Below are 18688 nucleotides of genomic sequence, written 5' to 3' on the forward strand. Positions count from 1 at the left end.
ACTATTCAGAATTAAAACTATTCAGTAAGTCTGAGGATGCAGAGTCCAGCAAGTACGTTGTGCAGGAGCTTTCCCAGCTGTGTGCAGAGCAGCTCTGCTCTCCCAGTTTGCATCAGGAGGGATGTGATGCTATCCCAGAGCAGCTCCAGCATGAGGTGGAGGTGTCCCCAAGCCCAGTGTCCCCACAGCTGCCACTGCTAGATGCTGCCAGGGCTGCAGCTCTGCCCTGGCTGCTGTCTTAAACTGCAGCTCAGTTTTCCCACAGAGGCATGGAAGACTGGGTAGGAGTTTAGGGTTTAGAGTGCTCATGTGCTTCAGGCAGTGCGGTGGAAAGAGGAGATGTGGGGGTGGCTCATTGTGGGTTAGAGTCACTCCCAGGCTGTGTGGGTGCTGACAAAGGGTGTCCCACCCATGCTGCTGATCATGTTCCCCATGGGCCCTGAGCTGCAGGGCTGGGTGACCCACACATCTTGTTCTCAGTGCCCCAAACCAGTCTTGCTTGAGAGAGCCTCCCCTGCCTCAGTGAGCAGAGAGCCAGGGAGCCTCACTTCCTAAATTAGGTATCTGCAGCTCTGTGGTGTGATAATGCTCCCCATGTGACAATGCTCCATGTGTATTAATAGCAGCAGTTAATTGGGATCTCAAGGGTTTGCATAGGGCAGGCAGCCATGCTCCCAAGTGTGGCTGAGGAGCAACCTGGAAGTTGAGTCCATAACATTTCTCTTTAAGCATTAACTGGAGCTCTGGGTTGCCAACAGACCTTTCCCTTACACCTTTAGCCACTCCTATTCCCTTGCACAGTGTTACAGGGCAAATCCTCAGAGCTGAAAGTCTTCATTCCTCAGCCAAGTACAAATATTCCCCAGAACAGGGAAGTTCATTGATCCAGGCTCAAAAGCTGGCCAGGAAGACAAGTCAGGACTTTCTTCTGCTATTATCATCTGAGGGCATAAGCATCTCTCTGATGCAGGATTCAGAACAATCTGTTCTGCAGCTTTGCAGACCTCTGTTTACGGGAAGAATTTTTGGAGCATCTGTCAAACATGTTCAGTGTTTAACCTTTATGTGGCTCTGTGAATGGTTTCGTGACTGTGTGATCATTTTCTTCTTGAAGAGAATTTTGTTTTTAACTTGGAACTGCCCACTGGGATCACTTGAGTTTCCTTACCAACCATGAGAAAAACCCATATACAAAACTGAGAGTCCTCCTACGTTCGCCCTTGCTTCCTTCCACACCAGTGCACAGGGACTCTTTCAACCTACAGAATTTGTGATTGCATAACAGTTTCGGGTGCCAAGGGGAAATTTTGAACAATTGAGCATCATCAGGATTTAGCCACAATAACAAGCTCTGATCACATGTGCTTTCTACAAGTACTGTAGCAGATGGGAAGCTGTGAGCTATGTTCGGTCAGTGTATGTTCAAGCCCTTTTACACACAAATGGTTTAGGACAAGTGAGAGCTGATGGACTTATCAAACAACTGTCTAGACAGGCTTACTTCCCTTTCAGAAAATCCATGTCTTAATCCAAATTAATTTTGTTTAACCTGAATATTTCAAGCAGAAAGATAAAAAAATTTGGAGAGTTGAACAGGTATACTTAACTCCAAGAATTCTTCCATTTACCTGGGTTGAATTTCAGCAGTCTAAATATGGATAGAGTGAAATACAGGGGCCAATAGGAATACCAGTATTGTTCTGCCTTCATTTTAGAGGCTATGAAAATGCCAGCAGGTCCTTACTGCTGTCAGTTGTGCAAACCCCACCACACATTATTGAAACATTGTGTAGGTATAGTAGGGTCCATACAGCTCTCCTTGCCACTCTACCTTTTTTTGTTAAAAATAAAAACCATAAACTCTACTTAGGTTCACATTTGGCTTATGGCTTTTATTGCATAGCATTGCATTAAATTAAATCCATTCTTTGGTGTGTGTGTGGGATGTCAGTTGTTTCTTTGTGACTTGAAGGTCATCTGCTGATTCTTGTATAATGACTCTTCTTCCCATATCCTATAGATCCTGACAGCAAGTGGAGATGGAACTTGTGCTCTATGGGATGTTGAGAGTGGGCAACTTCTACAGAGTTTCCATGGTCATGGAGCTGATGTCCTGTGCCTGGATCTGGCTCCTTCTGAAACAGGAAATACTTTTGTCTCTGGGGTAAGCAGGAGGTCCAATTATATAAAACTAAGGAATATGGAAGTGAAAAGGCAGCAAAGTAGAAGGCTCACAATGTTATTGAGAGAGTGCTGGAGTATATGTTGGATGCCCCAGTGCAATCCACTCATTGCAAGCACATTTTCCAAGCTGGAGCAAATTAAACCCCTGACTGTGGGGTCAAACCCACCCAGCCAGTCTGACTGCAGTTCTGCTTACTTAGCAAGTTCCACCCCACATCAAAGCAATCCAGCTGGAGATGAAAACAACTCCTCTGCTGGGAAGGGGCAGGGTGAGTTAGAGCAGTGGGCTCCTACCACAGTGGAGGTGTGAGTCCCTGTGGGTGGGAGCCTGGAACAGCAGAGGACTTGCCACACTTTGCTCCTTCCCTGTGCCCGGCTCTCTGGAGCAGATGGGGTGTGACAGGTGTGAGGTTGTGCTCAGGGCACCCAAGTGGGGTTGCAAACAGCATGTATGCCACTGTGTCCCGAGAGTCAAGGGGCAGCTTGGACACTGGCTAACCCCTGGTGCAAGATGGAGCAGGGAGATGAGGTGTGACCACATCTTCAGCTGTTGCCGAGTCCTCTGTGCCTTCCAGTGGTACCAGAGGCACGTAAAGGCCCTTCATCAGTCAAACACGCTGCTCCATGTCCTGGCACAGAGGAGCACACAAACCTCACTGGGGCTGCAGGACTGGACAGGTCTGGGAAAGTACCCAGGGCGTCTTCTAAATCATGTCCTGCTGCTGAGGGATCGCTGTTCCCAGGCAGCTGAGCCATTGGCACACAGCCTGGCAGTGAGGCAGGCTGGGCATAAAGGTGGGTGAGATGGGGCTCCACTCCTTTTTGAGGTGATCTTAGTCTTTCCCACATTGGAAAGTGAGTGTGCAGATGAGAGCTGGCGGGAGCTGAGAGCTCAGTTGCTACTGGTAACTTTGCTGAAGGTACCAGTAACTTTGCTGGTTTCTGAGCCCCACCAGCACTGACCCACGGTTGATCCTGTACTTGGTGATGGAAATAGCTCTTGTGCAAGAGGATGCCAACCACGGGCTAGGAGTTCTTGCAGCCATGGTCTTATCCCTGCACAATAAACCTGGCCCTCTTCTGTTATGACTGTTTTTATCAAATTTGGCTGGCACATCAGGAGCAGAGTCCAGCACACAGTTTGGCTGCTGGTAGCACAGCTGCTCTGAAGCGTGACTGAAAGCTAATTCCATCCAAGTGCATTACTTCTCTCGGGTTTTCCTGTCACTGAGCTTGCTTCCCAGAAAGGATAGATTCATTCTCCCTGGGAACAGCTCATCTTATTATAGGGCAAGGAATCACAAGCAGCTCTGGTACTGCTAAGAGAATATGTCATACTTGTGTTGATAGAGCAGCTTGGGCATGTCTGTGCTTACAGGCATTCACTTAATTCATCACATGCAAAACACCACTGCAGTGAAGACCTGTCTTACATCGTGTCAGTGCAGGTATAGGCAGAACAGTGTGAAGGGATGGTGGGATAGAGAGATTCCCTGAATACTGTGCCTCTGTGGTGCAGTAACCTTGAGCTGGAACAAGCAATGTCAGTATAGCAGCATGTAGGCTGGGTGCTGTTACATTTGACAACTTAACTGAAAATTCCAGCCCTCCCTGGTAAGCTCAGGGCTGTGTCCCAGGCTGTTGTGCTCAGTGCCTTCTGAGCAAGGCTCCTCAGCTGAGTTGTGTATCACTCAGGGGGCCCATCTCTCCACAGGTGGTGGCTGGTTTTTCCTTCAAAACCTTAGGAGTTAAAGCACCAGCTTGTCACATTGGTCTTGCCCCCAAACTCCCCCAGAGGGGTCAATAAGAACATGTAAGCAATATGAAGGGCTGGGCTTGGGCTGTGGAAGGGCTTGAGAGGGAAATATGCTGGGTCCAAAATATCCAAAAAATCCTGTTTGGTTTCCCCAGTGCAGAAACCACAAGCTGGTGCCAAGGAGCATTACATCTTTTAAATGATGATATCTGTACTAAAAACACTAGGATTTCATTTTAACAACAGAATTTTAAAAATAGAGAGAGAAATATCTGGATTGTGAAGAGACTGTTTAATTTAATTAGTCATCATATTTGATTAAAATAAATAACATGTGGCATGGTCTGGTGGGCAGGGCACTCTGGCTCAGCAGAAGCAGCAGCCACCTGGCCTGCCCTGTTCTTCCCACACAGCCTCAGAGGCTGAGCCCCTGGAGCTCAGCCTGCCTGCTCCTCAGCAGGGGCAAGTTTATTAAAATCTCCCATCACTCTTCAAAGCAAAGTCCATGTTCTTTTCCTGTCACTACAACTGTGACAGCAGCGAGACCTTGCAGCTGAGAGAGTGGCCCTACGGGTATGAGGTGGTTCTTGCCCCAAGGACAGTGTAGACTACATGGGCCAAGCCCCTTGCCCAAAGAATTCAGGGTGCTGAGCACTGAGTGTTAAATGATCCTTTCAAAACACAGCTTGGAAGGGCAGGTTTTAGCTTGAGGATGAGATGAAGTGCTGCTATGCTGTTTTTCTCATCCCAGCCACACCACCAAGCATGTGGGTGCAGAGCTCTGACAAGGGTTAGCCCTGGTAGGAGGCTGGGCAAGAAACCCTCTGGATGCACTGATTTGATTTTCTCTTTCAGTGTATGAAAAGAATTTGTTATAAAACTTTAAATGCTGGATTTTTTTTTTTTTAATATTGAAAAACAGGGAACAGGTGAGTTGTGCAGCTCTGTGGCATGGTGGGGCAGCAGCACAAGCAGAGCAAGGCTGTGAGTGCCCTGCTTCAGCCTTCGTGAGGAACTCTGTTCCTACCTGCAGCTGCACAGCTGAGGCTACCACTGCAGCCACTTCTGGGGCTGCTTGGCTGGTTAAATCCCCTTGGAACTGTGAATTCAGAGCCTTTGAATGTAGTGGGCTTGATGACAGTATCAGGCACATGAGGGGTGAATGTCACCATTTGCACAATTGCAATGATTTTTTTTTCTTCCTAGGGATGTGACAAGAAAGCCATGGTTTGGGACATGCGGTCTGGTCAGTGTGTCCAGTCATTTGAAACCCACGATTCAGATATCAACAGTGTCAGGTCAGTGTGTTTCTGGGAGAGGACACGCTTGCAGTGTTGAGCAATGTGCTGATTCTATTTTTGAAGTCTGACCTCATCCAAGTAATGTAATGTCTTCTGGTCTTCTTGTGCACAGATATTATCCAAGTGGAGATGCTTTTGCCTCTGGTTCAGACGATGCTACGGTATGTTAATTCAGCAACCTTCTTTAGGAAAATTCTGTTGCTTTCCAAGTCAGATTTTCCTAAAAGACTAGGTCACATCCACAGAGGACTTCTAGTGACTAAACTGGTCCTGTGACACCAAATTTGCAGAAATAATAATCACGTAAGATAAGATATTAAATACCTATATAATGTTCTAGGGAAAATCACATAACATTGTAGGTCACTTCTGCAAATTTCTCTACAAGAGGTGCTGTCCAAATATTCATTTCTGTGTCTGAAGTTTCATGCCTAAAATTAGTTGTTTTACTGGAACATACTTGGCTTCACATAGCTCTTGGTAACAGCATGGGAGGAACCAGCTGAAATGCTGCAGCTTGTGTCAGGAGATGCAGCATGTCCCAGAAAGTAGAGGGGCCCTGGGCTCAGGGCAGAGCAGGGCAGATGTGGGTAGCTGGCCTCTGCAGCCCCAGGGTGGCCTTGGCCACAGACATCTCTGTGGGCCCTGATTCACTGCCAGCACTCTTCATTGCAGTGAGTCACTGCATCCAGGTCATCCTAGATCACTCATGGGCCCTGAATGGATCTTCCTTATCTGTGAGCAATCTGCTAGGAGGGGCTCAGAATGCATTGACAGGTAAATTCGATCAGCACAATGTATACAAAATGCCATTTGCTTCCTGGTGCCCTCTGCCCCTGAGAGATGCCTCAGGGCTGATGGCTCTCTGTGCAGCTGGTGTGTCCCATGTGGAACCAGGCTGTGCCCCACCACAACCCTGCAGGGCCTGAACTGGCATTTAAGTGTAGCATGAGAGCAGATGATGGGGAAGCACCTGGCACCTTATTTCTTTGTTTATTCATAAACATCACACTGAGTCACCTGAGAGCAAAGACTTTATCTAAAGTACCCTGCCCTCAGAGCATGTTTTAAGTCTGCTCCAATGCTAGCTGAAGACAAAAGGAAGTTTTCTGTTGAGTTTAGAACCTTCCTTTTGTCTTCATTAGCTGTGGAGACATTCCAAGGCTCTTTGGAGAGAGCGAACCCTGATTTTATGTTTTAAAAACTGCAACTAGAAGTTAACACCTCTAGCAATGTGGTGAGCCCAGTGGCTCTCTGCACACTTGGATGCAGTACTGTGAGCTCTTGATATGATGAGGGAGTGATACAGATAAATTGTCCATCATTAAATTCCAGTGAAAACACTGTCTTTTAACGCCCAGTATCACAGGTTCTTATTAATTAATTTGATTTTTGTTTTCTTTTTTAAACATTCTTGACACCCCTGACTCAAGCAGGAGAATGGGAAATTCCACCTCTGTACTTTTGACAGAGGTTTTGGCAGTTTCCATCTACCTTATTCTTTAAATGAAGAGGTTTGTTTTTGCAGTGTTAACAGGGTGGTATCCTTGTCCTGATTTATATACTTGGGAATTCTGAGGAACAGATAATCCTGACTGGAAGTAATCCATAAAAGGTGTTCAGATGACAACATTGTCATCTGCAGTGACCCCAGCTCCTGGTCAGGACAGTCTGATGAAATTATTCATCTGTGTGGAGCACTGGGAGACCTGGACTGCACATACCTGGCAGCTCCCCACTGCCCTGCAAATCAAACAGCCCCTTCTGTTCAGACTTGAATACCAGCCATTTTTCAGTAGTAAAGTCTTAATATTAGCAATCCCATCTGGCCAGTGTTTGCTTAAGCTTAACTTATTGAGGAGGGGTTTCAGTTCACATAGATTCAAAAGTGCATTTTGATTTCAGGGCTAGCAGACTGCCTTTCTGCATGGCAGTGTTAGTCTGAAGTCTGGCAGTGAAGTCTGATACATGATTTCCATGTCAAACAAGCCAAATTTTGCTGGCAAATGATAAAAACAGGAAGTATAGGTTGTTAGAGGTGATTTGGAATTTTCCATGAGAAATGAAAACCAGAGATCTGCATTAAAATGTATTATTCCGCTTGAATTATTTTCACCTAGGTTTTTCAAACAAGAGAGGCCTCAGAGAAGGGCAGGGACTGTTTGCTATCCTGGCTTACTCAGAGCCAGGACTACCACCTAGGCTCCTCTGTGCCACGTGGTCTGTTCTCAACAGTGATTAGAGATTTGATCCCATCGCCCAGGCTCTAGTTGTGGCTAAACTGTTGTTTAAGAGATTGTCTCCACATCACCACCCCAGCAGCAGGATGCCCTGATAAGCACAAAAACACAGAGAGGAAGCAGGAGGGTGTGGGGATTCCAGTGGGTACTATAGCCCAAAGCCCACCACTCATGTCTTTCTAGGACAGGCAGGAGGCTCAGAGAAGTGGCTTGAAAAAGAAAGTTCTTCCTGTAATGCATACAAAACAGCCTTGTGCTGCTTAGATCCCTGTTGGAGGATCCCAGTTACAGCAGCCAGAAGCAGAAGGAAAGGAGGAAGCAGAAAGAAGCAGAAGGAAAGAAGCCAAGCAGCCACTTCCCGTGGTGTCTATTAAGCTGCACTTCCCACTCCCAGTTTTTCCAAATATTGTAGCCAGTGCTTCCAGCATTTACTGAGGCATGTGTGTTGGTTTTGTTTTAATCCTAGTGTCGTTTATATGACCTTCGTGCAGACAGAGAAGTAGCAATTTATTCCAAAGAGAGCATCATTTTTGGAGCATCCAGTGTGGACTTCTCTCTCAGTGGTGAGACTTGAACTTTGGAGTTTATCTTAGTGTTGAGATTTCAGGGAAACTATAAAATTTTCAGTTTAATTTGATAAAACATTCGTTATTAAAAGTTATCGAAAGTAGTAAATACCAAGAGAAACATTTAATGCATGGAAGCTTTTTTTTTTTGCCTCTGTAAAAATAATTACTCTTTAAATAACCTAGCTGGCTATGGCTTCGTTGTAGTGATGAAAAGTATTTTCCTGGCCCTACTGAAGGCAGGAAATATTTTGCCATTAACTACAGCTGGGCTAGAATTTCACAATAATAATGAAAAACATTTCAAAGGCAACATGAAATGTAGCTAACTATTAAGTGCAGTTACATAAATGGTTTTTAGAAGGATAACAAATGATTAATAGTAAAAGTATATTAGAAGGGCACGAAGAAAGACACATTACCACTTTTCACTACAGATCCTGGGACATAAACTCGAGTCTTGTCTATTCTGTCCCAGCAGAAATGCAGAGCTCCCCAGTCACCCTGGGTGGGTGTGAGTGGGTGGTGAACTGCCCTCCTCCTGGAACTGAGGCAAACGTCTCTGTCATGGTCACAAGCACCACAGCTTGTCCCGTTGGCAGTGAATCACTTACCAAATTGTCTGTTAATCATTCAAGTATTTGCATTCAACTTCTTGTGTAAGGTCTGAGTAAAGTATCATTACCCTGCAAAGCTGTTAAAGTGCTCTTGAGTCTGCCACGATTTGAAGTCATCCTCCATCTCTAATGACTGAACACATTCTGTGTAATGTAACTAAAATTTAACTAATTGACTGTAATTGTTGCAGCATTGGCCAGCTCAGGAGCACAGCTGGCCGGGAGGGGCGGTGGTCACAGGGTGGGCTGGTGGCTCCTGGGCTATCAGTGTCCTGCAGAAGGCCCAGCTGCAGCTCACAGTGTAAAATGCCATTTTCTCTGCAGGTCGCCTGCTGTTCGCAGGCTATAACGATTACACCATCAATGTCTGGGATGTGCTGAAGGGGTCCCGTGTGTCCATTCTGTTCGGACACGAGAACCGTGTCAGCACCCTGCGGGTCTCTCCCGACGGGACCGCCTTCTGCTCGGGCTCCTGGGACCACACCCTCCGGGTAAGTGCCGGCAGAGCCTGCTTCGGGTGCTTCTTTCTTCCATTGTTGAATAAGAGGGGTGAGAAGGAAGGGCTGTTGGAGGAAAACTGCTCTAGAGGAACTAAGGAGGGTATAAAACTGTAAAACACGAACAGCAAAGCCAAGTAAAAATCCCCACAAGGTGCTAGCAGAAGTGCTGAGTTTGAGCTTGCTGCTGGGTTACATGATATCGTTGCTGCTGATACTCTGTACCACTAATGTGATCGCCTTACCAAAGTTAATTTAGGCTTTGATGGGAGAGTCAATGTCAGAAAGGAGTGTTCAGCTCTCTCTCTTTCTACAGATCTGGGCGTAACCTGAGATCAGAATGCAGAATCAAATGAAGACTGAAATCCTGGACTACAAAAATTGCATCAAGAAGCCATTCCTCAAAATCAAATATTCACTACAGTCCAAAAGAGTAACACTCAACCCACAGATTAACACAACTAGGTAGAAAATGTAGTCGGCTTGAACACATAGCAAACATCAACTTGTAGTAAAATGAAATGTTTTAATTTTTTTTGAAACTATATTCTTTTATTAGAATTAGTTTCATTATTTATAAAGGGACTTTTCTCCAAAGTCACCTGTTTCACAGAATTGAGTATTTCAGTGCACATTATGTATTTATTTGCATGAATTTAGTTCCTTTTAAAAGTAAAAAAGTCCTGATTTTATCAGGCTATAGCGAAAGGCTTTGGAAACATTCCGTAGTAGCATATTGAATTTTGCTGTTGAAAAGAGAAAAGAGAAACAATTCTGATACTTTATGGTGTTATGGATGACTGAACCTTGGTGGTAAGTAGAGGAGCAAAGGACCTACTGTGAAGGTACTGGCTGCTGTCTAAAAATGTATTTTTTGTACAGAAGAAAATCCCTTCAATCCCTGTTTTTTCCTACTGTCTTTTTAGATAGAAATAAGTATTTCATTCATGTTACCTGAATATAAAGAATCTAAATATATACAAACTGATGAATAGCAAAGAGGAGGGATATAAACATGATTTACATAATCATGAGGTAATACTTAACCAGTAGTTTCTTAGAAATTTTTAATTGTATCACTTGGTGAGTGAATTTTCTTTTACTTAAAGAAATACTACATGCTAAGCACTAAGGGATACTACACACTAAGCATTGGGCACCATTATACTGATGGTCAAATCTTTTCCAAGTCAGTCATAGTCATTCTATGACCATGATTCTTATTTGCATTTTGAGCAGTTCATACAACTTTGGCAAGGCAATGTAGCTTAAATGTATATTCAAGCAGTATATGCCCATCTTAAGGTCCTTCTGCAATGTCAGAGCAGTTGTAAATTCATGCTGGTCAAATCATACAGTCCTTACTCTCACAGTCACCTCCCACTGCCATGGACATGGTTTTGTCGTAGTTGGATTGGAGAGTGAATAACAGTGAGCTGTTGAAAATCTGCTGTGAGCCACCATCCTGCCAGTGTTTGATACTGTGCTGACCAGAGCACATGAGTCCATCTGATGCTGGAGTCACTGGTTTTCAGGAGAGCAGGACAGCTGGCCACATTGCTGGCAGCACCCAGCCCTCTGTGTGAGCATGGGAATGCCCTACAGACTGGCAGGACCACCCCACACAGAAGTGGTGCTCTAGAATCAAGATTGAATCAGATACAATTAATTATAGAACCATTGCAAGATTATATCTGCATTCATACATCGAAAACTATTGGGACTAGAGTGTCAGCTCTGCTCATACCAACAGGTACTGAGTCTCACCTGAGCACAGGCACATGGGGTGCAAAGAGCTGGAGCAATGCTGGGGGCTTGCACAGCCTGGCCTTTGAAGTGCAGGTGGTGTGGTGCAACTCTGAATGTATCATATGTATGGTTTATATTTAGATTGGAACAAGAGAAAACAAGATTTCTGGAATGAACCTGTTTACAAGCTCGCTGGTCACTGGAGTTTAATGGTAACACCCTCATTCTATTTGCAAGTGATATTTTTTTACAATTATATAAAATCATAATAGAAACAAAGTCTCCTCATCCATGAAAACATTAGGTTCTGTGAATCCATAACCAGTTAACCTAAGACACTGACATTTATGCCAGCCTTCCATCCCTAATGGAAGGTTGGCTGTTTTCACTTGGAAAAGTCAACTCTGATGCTTTGCAATATTTGTGGCAAACTATCCCTGTAACAAACTGAATGCACTATGGAAATGTCATATAGAACTCACTGTGCAATATTGAGTCAATACACTGTACACATTTGATCAAAAGATTAATATTAATGTTTAGATAGTATTTATTGGCGAGATGTTTGTTTCAAACATAATACATTGTGTTGATATTTATGAACAGCCTAAATACAATAAATTGTATTTTACATATTGACAACATGTGTATAGTACTTCTTCCCATTGCTTAGGTATTTCTAATGGTAGCTATTTGGTTTTCTGCTTTTTTTTACATACGCTTTTTGCACCACACAGGTTCTTAAATGGTTTCTTCTGCAAAAATCTCTGGTAAAATCCAGATCTACCAGAAAATTGCTTCTGGAATATCTTCTGGAAATACCCAAGGTGAACCACAGCAAATGAGAGTGAGCAGCCCATGAAAGTATTTGAAATGCCTTGCATTCAGAAGGCCAGAATTCAGATTGCTTTCCTGCTCAGAAGGATCACAGCTAATGTATTTTTTTCTTCCCAGATCTTTATTGCCATACCCAGGAAGGAACTGGAAAAAGCAGAGTATGTGTTTTGTGGGAGCTCCTTGTGTTGCAGCTGAATGCCACTGAAAAGCCAGGCACTGAAATTCTGCTGAGGGCCCAGGCTGTGACTTTTAGGGTAAACCAGCTGTGCAGATTACCTGGAGGTGCAGCAGTTCAGCTTTCTGCCTTGTTAGGAGAGAACTGAGCTGTGGCCAGCTGCATTTCAGTGTAGGTTTTATGGTCAGCCTGAAGGTGGCTGGTGGAAGTGCTCAGCTTAGTCACTGAAAAAAGCACCTTCCTAATTTAGGTGCATTGTTTCATTTCCCCTCCTCTGAGGGCCCAGGGAAAGTGCTCAGCCAGCTTGTTCTGAGTGACATCAGTGCTCAAACTGTCACCAGATCCAGTGAGAATGAGTCTGACACTGCATCTTGCACTTCTGTTCTTGCATGGAGAAATGCTGTGGGTTTTGCACTTCAGGGCCATTGCCTTTGGGTGTGCATGGGCTTGCCACCTGTAAAAATCACCTTTGTTCCTGAGGTAATGGTGAAAACATGAACCAGGATGGGCCTCAACTTCCCATCCGATAAATGACACTTAGAGGAACTGGACACTGAAGTACCCATTGTGTTTTTTACTCACTAGAGGCTGTCTGGGAAGCTTTGGAAAACCCAGCATTTAGAGATTTCCCTGTTGATATGTCAAACTATTTGTGCCAGAAACACCTCTATTCCATAAACCTGAGCAGACAAGGGAGCTATAGCTGGGGCCATCACTGTCAGAGGGCTCTGGCCTGTTAAACAAAAATGCTATATAAACAGGAAGGGTGGAAAAGGATATTGCTAGAGAGAGAGCAGCCTCTCCCTCTTGCACTCCTGCTGTGAGGAATGCAATAGGAAATTCCTGCTCCAGGATTAACAATCATAAGGAAAAATAGTTTTAAAAGCATGTATGTAAAACTCTTGTGAAAAGTGAAGATCTCATTCCAACCACTGCTCTAGCACATAACCAGACTGTATTTCCCTGCTTTAAAACAAAACAAAAGCCAAATACGGGGATGTAGAACTAAAGTTTGCCTTAGGAGGGACTCTAAGGGCCAATCAGGCCAATTCTTGATAGCGATCTGAGAAATTGCAACAGGATTGATTCCAGCCACCTATTTTTAGATTTTCTAATGGGGATGTGAAATGGAGACAGCTGTATCTCAAGACGGATGGAGTGAAGCCAAGCCGTCCTGTGCTGGCTCGTTGGGCACCTTGAGGCAGTTGCGGGACGAGATGTGAGAGTGCCGCGGTGCCAGGAGCTGCGGCAGTGCTGTGCATAGCCAGGCGGTGTGTGACAGTGCGGTCACAGCCACCTCTGCCCCACGCCACCATCGGCACCTCACCTGGAAACGGCACAGCAGGGCGAGCTGGGTGTACCTGAGCTGGGTGTACTGAGCTGGGTGTACCTGAGCTGGGTGTACCTGAGCTGGGTGTGCTGAGCTGGGTGTACCTGAGCTGGGTGTACCTGAGCTGGGTGTACTGAGCTGGGTGTAGCTGAGCTGGGTGTACCTGAGCTGGGTGTAGCCGAGCTGGGTGTACCTGAGCTGGGTGTGCTGAGCTGGGTGTACTGAGCTGGGTGCACTGAGCTGGGTGTAGCTGAGCTGGGTGTGCTGAGCTGGGTGTACTGAACCGGGTGTAGCTGTGCCTGCACGGGGCTCAGGCGGCACTCAGGGAGTCGCGGTGGGTGGGAAGCAGCCGGCGGTGCTCGGAGCTGCCGGGGCACAGCGGGGATGCAGGGGACGTGTCCTGCCGGGCAGCTCCGTGTGCTGTGACATGACTCCCTTGGCAAGCGCTGTTCTCAGCCGCTTTGCTTTACACCAGCAGTGTGAGGGGCCCGACCTTTGCACCATGAAGGTCCTAGTCCTATATTTTGCCTGTATGCTCATCACATAGCCACTGCATTTGCTGGGTAAATACTCAGTACTCTCACCCCATGATCCTGGAAAACCTACATCTCCTTTGATGCAAAGAATACAGGTTCGGGCGGGCCACTAATGTGGAATAAAAACAAAACCTAAAAGAAATTAAAGCAAGTATTTGAGAGCCAGCACCCGATAACTGAGCGTGTCCCCCGGCTGCCCAGCCGGGCCCGCAGCACCCTGCCGCGGATGCCTTTCCAGGGATGCGGGCGGTCCCTCCCGATGGGAACGCACCCGCTCCGCTTGGCCCCGCCCCGGAGGAGGGGAGCGGCCGGGGCGGGCTGGGCCGGGCCGGGCCGGGCGGAGGGGCCGCCCCGCCTCTTAGTCGGCGGCAGCTGCTGCTGCGGGGCCGCCGCCGTGGGCAGCAGCCATGCCGCGCTCGCTGAAGGAGGAGACGGCGCTGCTGCTGGAGGATTACTTCCAGCACCGCGGCGGCGGCGCCGCGCTGCCCCCCAGCCCCACGGCGGCCGCGCTGCGGCGGGCGGCGGCCGAGCTGGAGCGGCAGGAGCGGCCCTTCTTCCGCTCCTGCGCGCCGCTGGCGCGGGCCGAGCCGCGGGAGGCGGCCGCGCTGCTCGGAAGGGTGGCGGCGCAGCTGGAGGCCGACGGCGGCCTCAACTGGGGCCGGCTGCTGGCGCTCGTGGTGTTCGCCGGCACGCTGGCGGCCGCACTGGCCGAGCGGGGCTGCGGCGACGGGCCGCGCTGCCTGGCCGCCCACCTGGCCGCATACCTGGCCGAGGAGCGCGGCGACTGGCTGGAGGCGCACGGCGGATGGGTGAGCGGGGATGGGCGGCCTGGGGCGGGTGCCGGGACCCTCATCCCCTCCCCGGTGAGCGGGGCACGGCAGCCCCCGGCTTCGTGCAGCGGCTCGTCCCGAGGGGATACGTGCCCGTGTCGGCGTCGGCGATGGGCGTGCGCGGCAGCGTCCCTGGGGGCCATCGCCACATCGCCACACGCGGTGTGTCCCTGAGGGCTGCCGGCAAACGCCACATCGCCACACGCGGTGTGTCCCCAGGGCTGCCGGCCATCGCCACATCGCCACACGCGGTGTGTCCCCAGAGCCGCCGGCCATCGCCACACGTGGTGTGTCCCTGAGGGCCATCGCCACATCGCCACACGCGGTGTGTCCCCAGGGCTGCCGGCCATCGCCACATCGCCACACGCGGTGTGTCCCCAGAGCCGCCGGCCATCGCCACACGTGGTGTGTCCCTGAGGGCCATCGCCACATCGCCACACGCGGTGTGTCCCCAGGGCTGCCGGCCATCGCCATACGCGGTGTGTCCCCAGGGCTGCCGGCCATCGCCACACGCGGTGTGTCCCCAGGGCTGCCGGCCATCGCCACATGCGGTGTGTCCCTGAGGGCCATCGCCACATCGCCACACGCGGTGTGTCCCCAGAGCCGCCGGCCATCGCCACATCGCCACACGCGGTGTGTCCCCAGGGCCGCTGGCCATCGCCACACGCGTGGATGCTCTGGCCCATTGGGGTGCCTGCGGGTGCCCAGTGCTGAGATCCCCCGGTGCCCGCTCACGGCCCCATTGGGATGCAGCCTCCTTGTGTCGCAGGAGTGATGCTGCTGGCTGAGGGAGCGAGGTTTGCCTTCCCCTCGGGTTTGCAGCCTGTGCATTTCGGCCAGCAGGCTGGCACAGGTCCTCTCGCAGGTGTGAGCACAAACCGGTGTTCTTAAGAACACCTGTGTATTAAGGCACCCACCATCCAGACCTGCAGCTCTTTTTCCTGCCTGTCCCAAAGCCAGTCAGGTCAGCCTTTAAGGCATCGATGGAATTCTGCCTGCAGCTCTGAGCAAAACATCAGCTATCCCACAGATCTGCTCATTTCCTATTCCCAGTCCTAGTGGAATACTTTATGTCAGTACAAATAAGCACTAAAAATAGAAAGGAGGGGAAGTAGCCACTGGTTTCGTTGACTTTTCCAGAGACCAAAATGAACTTGGTTTTCCAGTGGTCACTGGTCCATCTGGCCACTCAGTTTGCTGCAGCATACACTGTCACTTGGCAAAATCGGCAAAACCATATTGCCTGTTCACACAAATCAAAGTGTAAAGAACAAAGTTCCGGAAGAAATTAAGAGTATAACTTGTTTACATAGACATCTGCGGAGCAGAGTTCAAACACGACCATCTGGAGTTGTATTGCTGCCACTTCTGATTATCACAATGATCTGGGAGAGCAGCTGCCAGCTTTGCTCTGTCATAGGTCAGCTCTGAGCAGTGTCCACCCGGCCCTTCCAAGAGAGTGTGTAATCAGTCCTACATCCACTGAGATGGACTGGCTTTGGGCTGCTGTCTTAAAAGTGGAAATTTCCATATCCTGTGTTTTAGATGCTTTCTGAAACTTAAATTAGGAGGAACAATGCTGGCAACTTCCATCAGAAACTTGCCTAAAAGGGCAAAAATATGTAATGACACTCAGAGCATCTCAATTGGAAGTGTCCAATTGTCTGCTGAGCAAAGTATACAAACAATTGTAGCTGCTCCTTTCGGTTGCCTTGTGCTCCTTGTGTTTTTGCCTGTGCCCAAGGCAGTGGGTTTAGACATTAATGACTGAAATAGAGACTTCTGCAGCTGACAGAGGTTGAGCTGGGAGGATGAGATTGTTAAAGAAACCCAGTTAATTGCAAACTAAGCAACTGAGTGTCCTTTCTGTTGATGTTGCAGGATGGCTTCTGTCGCTTCTTCGGCAGGCAGGGCTCGGAGGCGGCCGAGCAGAGCAGCACCATCGGCAATGCCATCATGGCAGCGGCGGCGGGCATCGGTATGGCAGGACTGGCTTTTCTCTTGGTGCGGTAGGCCCACGCACGGACCTTGCCGTGGGAAAGTACTCTCAAAACTGACAGTTTACCAGATTTCACTTTATTTTCTATAGCACAGACACTCTAAGAAAAAGTCTATATTTTTAAACTGCCTCAGAAAACTGCCTCAGCAAATCCTTGGCTATAAACTGCTTCACTCGCTACCCAGTAACAGCACAGACAAATGTGTACTAGAGCACTATTTGTACATGTTCAAGACCTGTTGTCTCCAAACATCCTCTGGACTTTCTTTTTTGAAGGTGTAACCTAAACTTTAGCATGGTTCATGTACTGTAACTTCTGAGTGCTTGGTGTTATGCTAGGAAAAAAAACATTATGGTGAGCTTGCTACTAAACCCTCTGTTCAAGATGTCTTATTTACGTGGAGGCAAGTCTTGGAACCTGCGTTCATTAATGCTGTAAAGTGGGCATACATTGACTGTGATCTAACGTGGTTTATGGCTTCAAACGTGGTGCACAGCACTTGTAGTCAAAATGCAACTCATTTGTTGATTTACGTGCCTGTGATGCAAGAAGCATTAGGGCTTAATGTAACATAAGGCTGAATTCATTACACTACAGGAAGGTAAGTATTGATACAGGACAGTAATGGCTGCAGTACTGGTTCCTACTGAAAGGAAGAGAATTTAAATATTAAACCTTAATTGGTATATTGAAATCCAGTGAAGGCTGGAATTTCTCTGGATTTCCCTTACAAAGTGAGAATTTCCATATATCTTAATATATTTTTGAAATATTTATCACTGTATAATACTTGTAGCCATGACATCTTTATTTTTGTTTAAAACTTAATGCTGATTCTTGTCACTCTAGTGTGTATCAAGCATTGTCTTGTTTGAGTAATATTTCACTCTGTTTTCAAAATGCTGTGTATTTCTTTCAATGTTTGTACAAATTGCCTTATGTTTCTGGTAGCTTTTTAATAATGTTTTCGGGTTATTCACAATGTGTACAATTTTACTATGGTGACTTAAATAAATGTTAAGTATTTTTATTTTAAAAACCTTTCTGATTATTAGATCGGATGGGTGCTGGTGCTCAGACAGTGAGTGTTTTGGTGGTTACCTGCATGCATCAGTTTGTATTCACTATATTGCTGGTGCTTTGAGACGAGGACTTGTGCAGCACCAGAGCAGTTTGATACCAGTCCTCGATGCAGTCCTGCAGTCCAGACTGGAGCTAACACAGCCTGAGGGGAAAATCCCATCCAAAAGGTTCATCTTCACTGCGGTGACTGGAAACAACCTGGTGGTTTTGCAGGCCAAAGCTTTCCAAAGTTTACTAACAGCTGGGTGCAGTCAGCCTCCTCCAAGAGCTGCTCTTGCTTGTAGAGATGACAGAGCTCTTGTTTCTTCTCTGCCAAGACTTGCTGCTGCCTCTCTCACACATGCATGCTTTTTTACTGAAACTGGAGTTTCTGATACATGTTATGATGTCAACTGTGCAGTGCTGCTGGAGTTCAACCTTCTGGGATTAGTCCTACTGAGCAGCTGTAGTCTTTGAGGGTGTTGGGCTTTACTCTTTCAAAAGGTGGTCTCATGCCCCTGTCTCTAATCTGGGGGCTCTGATGCCTGTTAAATGCTGCAAGTCCATTGTTCAGCCTCCCTCCCTGGCTGCCCATGGCTCTGCCCTTTCAGAGGGTCCTTCTTGGTGGGTAGAGCACCCAGTGGGCAGCCGAGTTCCTCTTGGGAAAGCTCAGCCTGGCAGCCAGGTCAGCATCACTGTGGCTGGCAGTGGCCACCCTGCTTCTCCTTCTGCTGGCCACTGAGCCCTGGGGCAGGCATGCAGCAGCCACAGCCTCAGGCTAGACAGAGCAGCGTTGTGCTGGCTGGCCACAGATGCAGGGAGAAGGACAAAAAGGGGCATTCTGGGATGGTAAGTCCCACGGAGGCAGGAAGGAGCTGGTGGTACTCCCCCTCATGCTGCTGGCTCTGAATAAACGGCTGCTTGTTCTCCAACTTCCAGTTCTCTAAACTCCAGCTTGCCTCGTCTCAGCAAAAGGATTGGGAGTCCATGGTGCACGACTGTGCTTGG

General features: G+C 47.8%; 2 protein-coding genes across 2 annotated transcripts in view; both read left to right on the forward strand.

The window, feature by feature from the left end:
- Positions 1 to 11549, forward strand: part of GNB5 (G protein subunit beta 5) — a 22022-nt gene extending 10473 nt beyond the window's left edge. Inside the window, exons 6-11 of the mRNA XM_033070463.2 lie at positions 2021 to 2164; positions 5147 to 5238; positions 5354 to 5402; positions 7948 to 8044; positions 8989 to 9155; positions 9478 to 11549. Of these exons, the coding sequence (XP_032926354.1) occupies positions 2021 to 2164; positions 5147 to 5238; positions 5354 to 5402; positions 7948 to 8044; positions 8989 to 9155; positions 9478 to 9489 (561 nt within the window). The 3' untranslated portion in view covers positions 9490 to 11549. The remainder of the gene's footprint in view (positions 1 to 2020; positions 2165 to 5146; positions 5239 to 5353; positions 5403 to 7947; positions 8045 to 8988; positions 9156 to 9477) is intronic.
- A 2581-nt stretch (positions 11550 to 14130) lies between these two features.
- Positions 14131 to 17657, forward strand: BCL2L10 (BCL2 like 10). Its single transcript, XM_033071096.1, has 2 exons — positions 14131 to 14597; positions 16500 to 17657. Exons 1-2 carry the CDS (start codon positions 14196 to 14198, stop codon positions 16629 to 16631), a joined length of 534 nt encoding a protein of 177 aa, XP_032926987.1. The 5' UTR covers positions 14131 to 14195; the 3' UTR covers positions 16632 to 17657.
- Positions 17658 to 18688: the final 1031 nt, after the last annotated feature.

Source organism: Catharus ustulatus, chromosome 12 (assembly GCF_009819885.2).
Source record: "Catharus ustulatus isolate bCatUst1 chromosome 12, bCatUst1.pri.v2, whole genome shotgun sequence".
Lineage (NCBI taxonomy): Eukaryota > Metazoa > Chordata > Aves > Passeriformes > Turdidae > Catharus > Catharus ustulatus.

Excerpts from the sequence above, each read along its gene's own strand:
- BCL2L10 (XM_033071096.1), top strand. The coding sequence starts at position 14,196 with ATGCCGCGCTCGCTGAAGGAGGAGACGGCGCTGCTGCTGGAGGATTAC. Across the intron at positions 14,598-16,499 it reads TGGAGGCGCACGGCGGATGG|GATGGCTTCTGTCGCTTCTT; the intron begins GTGAGCGGGGAT and ends TTGATGTTGCAG.